The sequence below is a fragment of the Salvelinus fontinalis genome, chromosome 39, assembly GCF_029448725.1.
Source record: "Salvelinus fontinalis isolate EN_2023a chromosome 39, ASM2944872v1, whole genome shotgun sequence".
NCBI classification, from domain to species: Eukaryota; Metazoa; Chordata; class Actinopteri; order Salmoniformes; family Salmonidae; genus Salvelinus; species Salvelinus fontinalis.
Genome location: NC_074703.1, coordinates 5,313,345 through 5,321,712, shown reverse-complemented (window position 1 = coordinate 5,321,712; position 8,368 = coordinate 5,313,345). Strand labels below are relative to the sequence as shown.

At 40.2% G+C, this 8,368-nt stretch overlaps 1 protein-coding gene across 6 annotated transcripts in view; it reads left to right on the top strand.

Annotated features, from left to right (window-relative positions):
- Positions 1–8,368, top strand: part of LOC129838455 (zinc finger protein 135-like) — a 39,458-nt gene that overhangs the window by 1,570 nt on the left and 29,520 nt on the right. The window contains exons 1-5 of one of the 6 annotated variants that reach the window (XM_055905412.1): positions 443–634; positions 2,286–2,381; positions 4,421–4,531; positions 4,690–4,813; positions 5,019–8,227. The exons of 3 other annotated variants lie outside the window; for them this stretch is intronic. In XM_055905412.1, coding sequence (XP_055761387.1) covers positions 458–634; positions 2,286–2,381; positions 4,421–4,531; positions 4,690–4,813; positions 5,019–7,846 — 3,336 coding nt within the window. In that variant the 5' untranslated portion in view covers positions 443–457 and the 3' untranslated portion in view covers positions 7,847–8,227. Of the gene's footprint in view, positions 1–442; positions 635–2,285; positions 2,382–4,420; positions 4,532–4,689; positions 4,814–5,018; positions 8,228–8,368 lie in introns of those variants that run through there. 2 more of the 6 variants (XM_055905408.1, XM_055905410.1) reach the window with 2 other exon arrangements.

Genomic DNA, 8,368 nt, shown 5'->3' with positions numbered 1-8,368 from the left:
CCTACATAGACCTAGAACTCCTACATAGACCTTGAACTCCTACATAGACCTTGAACTCCTACATAGACCTTGAACTCCTACATAGACCTAGAACTCCTAGCTATCTATTTGAGGTCTACGCAGAACTTCTTCCATGTACAGTATGAAGTTATATGCCTATCTATAATCAGAAGGCAGTTATTTTGCATCCTTTAGATCACTGAGCAGTCTACAAGAGCATGTTTCATCCACCTTTAGATGCAGATAGTTCTAGTTATCATAGTAACACCACAATGCACCCTGGGGCTACCCTAGCCTTTAGCTCTGACCAGATAGTGTAGACAGTTGACTCTGGCCTGAGACAACGGTCTGGTAATGGTAATTGACTGAGATGAAGACCCTGACGTTGATTAACTCAATTGAATACTGACATTGGGCCTTATCTAGGCTATCTTTAATTTTCTCAAAATGTGTCCCAATGAGAACAGAGCAGTGCCTAGGAAGTGTGGGGTTGACCTTTGACCGACTATTGACTGGCCATTTGTCATTTCAGTTGGTTCTGGAGTTGTGTCGCACTGAGCAGACATTGGACCTCACAAAAATTCAAAAACACCTGGACAGGATCCGATCCCTCACATCCACTGAGGAAGCAGAGGTAAGTATCTTTCAAAGAGGGATTGGAGGTGAAGAATACATGCCTATGTCAGTGGGCACACTAACTGATGTTCACTGATGGGTACATCCATTTGAATTCAATCACTTTTAGACATCACCCCTTTTAAATTGAACAAAACCTTCCATACATATTTGTTCATTGTAGAAGTGCTCAGAAAGTGACTTTTTGTACCTGAATGCCAAAACATTCAAGAGATAAAGGTATACCCGACCATACCATGACATCATGTCTTCATCACTAAAAAAGATAACCAGTTGAGATTGATATCATTGAAAACGTGCAAACAGTGTTTTCAAACTATTTTATAGTTTCTTAAAAAAAATGTTTTTTAATAATCTTTGTCATTTTTTAACCTTAATAAATGTAAATTATCTAAAAACACTTAAACTCAGATTCTTTTCATATTTGCATATGTTGTATCTCAGACCCTATTTTACATCAACTGAAGTTTTTGTGTTGAACCCGCAATGGGTTGAGACACAACGTACTCTTAAATACAGGTTGTCATGTTGTGGCTGATAAATGTGCTAAAATGGGAATCAAATTGAAATGTCTACTTTTAAATGGTACCACAAAAATTGTTGTAGGTCCACACATTAGAGAATGTTGACTAGAATGAAATATGTTGTTTTAAATGATACTATCAATCCTCCATAGGAAACCTATTGAAATCATAGAAATATGGATAATAGACATGACCATTTTAAGTTGACATTTGACGGTGGGTGGACCTGCGGTCATCTTTGTGGTAGAAAATTAGAAAACAGTTCCATTCAATTAAAATAATGGTGTACCAGCTAACTTGCAGTGGTCTGGAGAGATTTGTACATTCTATACATTCTATTTCTATGATTGAAATGACACCCACCCTGTATTCAAGAGCATGTTGTGTCTCAACCGATGGCAGGCTCAACACAAAAACCTCAGATGATGTAGTGACGGCAGGTAGCCTAGTGGTTAGAGCGTTGGGCCAGTAACCGAAAGGTTGCTAGGTTGAATCTGTCATTCCTGAACAAGGCAGTTAACCCACTAAGCCGTCATTGTAAATAAGAATTTGTTCTTAACTGACTTGCCAAGTTAAAAAAAAAATGTAAAGGTTTAAGCTACAACATATGGGAATATGAAACAAATCTGAGATTATTTGTTTATATATATATATATATTTATTTTTTTAAAGAAATTATTTTAAAAAATGACAACCCTTCTTGTAAGCTTTTAAATTACATCAAACCCAACCGTTTATCTTTTCCAGTAATGAAGACATGGATGTCTCATGGTATGGTGGGGTATGCAAAATGGGTCAACTTTACCTCCTGAATGTTTTGGCATTCAGATACAAAAAGTAACTTTCTGACCACTTCTTCCATAGGTAAATATGTATGGAATTTTTTATTTAAATCAAAACAGATGCTGTCAAAAAGTAATTGAATTCAAATGGATTTAACCTGATGTGCACCCGGTTGGCTGGAGAGTCAGCTTTAGGACCAATGAAAAATGATCTATAATGTGCTAACTCCACCCACCCGTGTCACCAGGCGATACCAAACCAATAAGCCCAACCAGACATACAGTATTGTGTGATTGAGTTGTAAGCTTCAATGATGTAATAGTTGTGCGTGTTTTGTTGCAGTCAGGTGATGCAGAGGTGGAATTATCTGAATCAAAGTTTGTGGAGCTGGTTGAATCTCTGCTGAAAGACCCAAGTGAAAGGGAGAACTTCTACCAGGTTCGTTTCTCCATTTACAGTTGAAGTCGGAAGTTGACAAACACTTGCGTTGGAATCATTAAAAGTTGTTTTTCAACCACTCCACACATTTCTAGTTAACAAACTATAGTTTTGGCAAGTCGGTTAGGACATCTACTTTGTGCATGACACAACTAATATTTCCAACAATTGTTTACAGAAAGATTATTTCACTTATAATTCACTGTATCACAATTCCAGTGGGTCAGAAGTTTACATACACTAAGTTGACTGTGCCTTTAAACAGCGTGGAAATTCCAGAAAATTATGTCATGGCTTTAGAAGCTTCTGTTAGGCTAATTGACATCATTTGAGTCAATTGGAGGTGTACCTGTGGATATATTCAAGGCCTACCTTCAAACTCAGTGCCTCTTTGCTTGACATCATGGAAAAATCAAAAGAAATCAGCCAAGACCTCAGGTTCATCCTTGGGAGAAATCAGGTTCATCCTTGGGAGCAATTTCCAAACGCCTGAAGGTACCATGTTCATCTGTACAAACAATAGTATGCAAGTATAAACACCATGAGACCACGCAGCCGTCATGCCGCTCAGGAAGGAGACGCGTTCTGTCTCCTAGAGATGAACATACTTTGGTGTGAAAAGTGCAAATCAATCCCAGAACAACAGCAAAGGACCTTGTGAAGATGCTGGAGGAAACAGGTACAAAAGTATCTATATCCACAGTAAAATGAGTCCTATATCGACATAACCTGAAAGGCTGCTCAGCAAGGAAGAAGCCACTGCTCCTAAACCGCCAGAAAAAAAGCCAGAAATGTCCTCTGGTCTGATGGAACAAAAATAGAACTGTTTGGCCATAATGAACATCGTTATGTTTGAAGGAAAAAGGGGGATAATTGCAAGCCGAAGAACACCATCCTAACCGTGAAGCACGGGGGTGGCAGCATCATGTTGTAGGGGTGCTTTGCTGCAGGAGGGACTGGTGCACTTCACAAAATAGATGGCATCATGAGGAAGGACAATTATCTGGATATATTGAAGCAACATCTCAAGATTTCAGTCAGGAAGTTAAAGCTTGGTCACAAATGGGTCTTCCAAATGTACAATGACCCCAAGCAAACTTTCAAAGTTGTGGCAAAATGGCTTAAGGACAACAAAGTCAAGGTATTGGAGTGGCTATCACAAAGCCCTGACCTCAATCCTATAGAAAATGTGTGGGCAGAACTGAAAAAGCGTGTGCGAGCAAGGAGGCCTACAAACCTGACTTAGTTACACCAGCTGTCAGGAGGAATGGGCCAACTTATTGTGGGAAGCTTGTGGAAGGCTACCCAAAATGTTTGACCCAAGTTGAACAATTTAAAGGCAATGCTACCAAATACTAATTGAGTGTATGTAAACTTCTGACCCACTGGGAATGTGATGAAAGAAATAAAAGCTGAAATAAATAATTATCTCTATTATTCTGGCATTTCACATTCTTCAAATAAAGTGATGATCCTAACTGACCTAAGACAGGGAATTTTTACTATGATTAAATGTCAGGAATTGTGAAAAACTGAGTTTAAATGTATTTGGCTAAGGTGTATGTAAACTTCCGACTTCAATTGTAGTCTTCACTCCATTTAGTCTTCGCTACAGTTAGAACCTAGCCTGGTAGCAGATCTGATGGTGATTTTGCCTACTCCATTGTCAATGTTTGGCCTCACAATTCCATAAGGAGTTGGCAAGAAAGCAGAAACAGACTGGCACCCAGGCTAGTTAGAACTCTGAGGGGCTGAGTTTTTATATTCTGAATGTTACATCCATGTACAAGACTGCATCTCCAATAAATTAAAGTACAATATTTATATGTTTGAGTCCTTCTCATTCACACATACTGTATCTCCACCTCCAGGTGTTTGTGGTTTAGTTATGATTTCTTTATAGATCAAACAAAAGGCTTAAACTTTCTGCTTTAGGATTTTGAAGTGGCTGTATGATGCTCTAAGACCAAAGGTAATATCAGTACACATTTTAGCCTAATTATGGACATTAATTATTACATTAATTTATTCTCTCCTAGGACGTGTTCCCTGTGGAATTTGGGCCCAAGTATGACACTGCAATACAGATGCTGATGTTAGAATTCCTTTCCAGACTTGAGAAGTTACTTCCCATACCAGACCTTGAACAGGTAATAAGAATGAGTAACACCTTTATCTAATTAGTTTGGGAAATTAGAATTCAAGAATACCAAGCAAGAATCAATAATATTTTCATGTTTAATAAACTGTGTGTTGGACATGAGTATGCAGTTGTTAATGCTTTTAAACCATGCTCCTCTCTCTCAAGACTGCCTCCTTGTTAAATCCTGTCCCCTCTGCCCTGGAGAAATGTGTACAGTTTGTACCTGACCCCAAACAATTGAGGACCCTGCTCCAGTACCACAGAAATCGTGGACATTTGGACTCCATCCGTAAGTATCACACAGATTTATAGAGAATCCATGGCTTGGATTGTTTCTGCAAAAATGGTAAATGATGAGTGTCAGGTAGAGGAAATATATTATTGGTTTTGTTTGTCTGGTAACAGTTTATATTTGAGGCATTGATATAATTATCATATATGCTGTTCAATTTAACCTTCATTTTTAAAATTGTCTCCCTCTTTTGCATAAAAAGGAACTCCATCGTCCTTTGGTGACTTCATCCTCTCCTCTCTGTCTCTTCCTCCATATGTGCGAGTGGTGACTGCCCCAGATGTAGACTCAGATACACAATCAGAAGGGATGAATTTAGAGGGAATGGAAGCAAGAGAGCTGTTGGAGAATCGGACAAAGGAAATCGATGTACTAGTCCCAGCAGATGAAGTTAAAAGATACATAATTACTGAGCAGGATTACGTTATGAACATGGAGTCTGCCGTTGGGGAAATTGACAATCAAGCTGTCACTGGCTTGAATTTACTCAGACCATCACATTTTCAACAATTAAAACGAAGCAAAAGGCTGCAAATTAAGAAAATGTTTTCAAAACGACGGAAACCTCGAAAGACCGATTCCTCCGGGCGCGCAATCAAACAGCCATCATCCAAGGTGCGCGTCTCCCCCAAAGGACGAAAACCACGAAAAACTGATTCTTCCGGGCGTGCAATCAAACAGCCATCATCCTCCAAGGGTCGGCCCTCCCCAAAGAAGTCATGCAAAAGAGGCCCATTCAGTAAGACATGTGAAGTGTGTGGGAAGACTTTCACTCGAGTCACAGCCATGAAAAGGCATCAGCTAACCCACACTGGAGATCTCAAGTTTAAGTGCCTCATGTGTGAAAAAAGCTTCAGGGATGGTCATAATCTGAAGAGACACCAGAGGCGAGTTTGTGAAAAGGAGCTAAACATGTTGGATGAAGATAAAAATGAGGAAGAGATCCCACAACCCTCAACTAGCAAACCTCAGATCACATCACTCCTCAAGACACCCTCTCCACCAGAGCCATCTCATCAAGGAACTCTGGACACTATCACATCCTCTAACACATGCTCTGTGTGTGGGAGGTATTTTGCTCGTACTTCAAGCTTGGTAAGGCACATGAGCTCCCACTCAAAAGAGCGTCCATTTGGGTGTGTCAATTGTGATAAGAGATTCAAGTATTCGTACGATTTGAAAAAACACCAGAGAGAATTGTGTCAGAAAGTGACCCAGGGAGATTTGTGTCAGGATGTTGGTCAGAACATGGCACAACAAAAGAGTGGCCTGCAACCAGAGAAGGATTTTCTTGCCACTGCAGAGAATCGAACCCAGGTAGATTCCAAAACCTGTTATGTCTGTGGTAAGATTTTGACTTGTACCTCACAGATGGAAAGGCACTTGAAATCTCACTCAAAGGCACGTCCCTTTAATTGTGCTGTTTGTGAGAGAAGTTTTAAGTACAAAGATACCTTGAAGAAACATCAGGAAATCCTTGGCCACGAGGGCATCCTAGAAGACTTGGGTCAGAATGTGGACCAGCAAGAAGTGGAAGTTAACACCGAGAGTTGCATCAGCCCTCTCACTACCAAGGAAATCGACACTGAGCCCCTTATCACGGCTGCTACCTCAGTGCCGACTCTCAAAGAACCCAAACCATGCACTGTGTGTGGGAAGATTTTTAACCGTGCTTCAGTTATGGCTATTCATATGAGATCCCATTCAGATGAGCGTCCTTATCAATGTGGCAACTGTGAACAGCGCTTCAAGTACATGCACAATCTGAATCAACACCAGAGATATATCTGTAAGGTGAACCGAGAAGAGTCCTCTCAGATGGTAGACCAGCACCAAGAGGAGGCGTCTAGTGAACTGCTGGCTGTTAAGGCTGATACCCCAGAGACATCTACCAGTCAACTACAACTGGTTCACTGGTGTAAAAAATGTGGAAAGTGTTTCGATGACATCTGTAATTTGAAGCAACACCAGGAAAGTTCATGCAAAGAGGAAAAAGTAAAGGTGGTCTTCCAATGTGAAAAAAGAAAGGTAGTCTTCAAATGTGATGATTGTGGGAAGGACTTCAAAGGTTCATCCTCCCTAAGGACACACAAGCGAATTCACAACCCATTCTATTGCTCTGATTGTGGAAGGGTCCTCCCAAACTCCATTGCCTTTGACAGACACAAGCTGATGCAGCACAAGGAAATCCAGTGTACCATGTGTGAGAAGACCTTTACCCTGTTGGGGCGTCTGAGAGATCACTATCTGCATCAACATAAATTCACAGGACCATACGCCTGCTCTCAATGTGAGAAAACCTTTACCCAGTTAAGATACCTTGTTGAACATGAGAGAGTTCATTCAGGAGAGTACCCTTACCAGTGCTCTGTTTGTCAAGCAAAGTTCAATAAAGCAAATTCTCTAACAATACACAGTAGGAAGCACACAGGAGAAAAGCCGTTCCTGTGCTGGCAGTGTGGAAAGAGTTACAAGGATCGTGGAAACCTGTCAATGCATATGGGGACTCACTCAGAGGAGAGACCCTTTTCTTGTTCGCAGTGTGACATGACTTATCGGACAAAGATTCAGCTGAATACACACATTGAGCAAGTTCATGAGGGGGTGAGATATACTTGTGCAGTCTGTGGAAAGCAGTTTTTGAAAGCAGTGTCATTGATAAGACATGAACTCACTCACACAGGAGAAAGACCATGGCCATGCTCCTATTGCACAAAAACCTTCATCACTGCCAATGAAAGGAGATTGCATGAAAGATACCATACTGGTGAGAGACCATACAAATGCCAAGACTGTGGAAAGTCCTTCGTACAGTTATGTTTTCTGAAAGCACACCAACGACTTCATACAGGAGAGAAGCCATTTGCATGTAGCGTTTGTGACAAACGTTTCAGATTGAATTACCATAGGCAAAGACACGAGCAAACCCATACAGGAAAACAGAAGCCACATGTGTGTGCGGAATGTGGGTTAGCTTTCGCTCAAAGAAAGCGCTTGACTGAACACCAATGCACTCACTCCTTGAATTAAAATGTACTTTCTTTTAACTCTAATGTTTCTTTGTATTGTTATTCATTTCATGACAGTACAGTGGGGAAAGTAGTGAGGGAGAAAGACAGAAAGAAGGGTAGAGAAGGGGCTTGAACCCTCGTCACCAAGCATTACCACTCTTTTAGACTCTGGCATTTGAGTTCTTGTTGTGTACTATAAATAAAAACACAGGTTTAACACCTCAGGTTTGAATTAATATTCTAATTTTCAGCTTTGTTTCACCATTACATCGATAATTTCAATAGCTAATTTGTAGTATGTACAGTAAAGGATGAAACATGTAAACTGTTCTCAAGTTCTCAAATAACCCCAACATTGCATTTTATGATCATGGCAATAATAAAGGAGGACATAAAAATATCCATGTGTATTCATATTTGTAACTTTTGGAAAATATACACTTCATAGAGAAGTCAACCAATGCTTGCAAAAATATATGTTTTATTAGGATCCTTCAGGATCATTACCGGTTAAACTGGAACAAAATGATGAATTACGTTT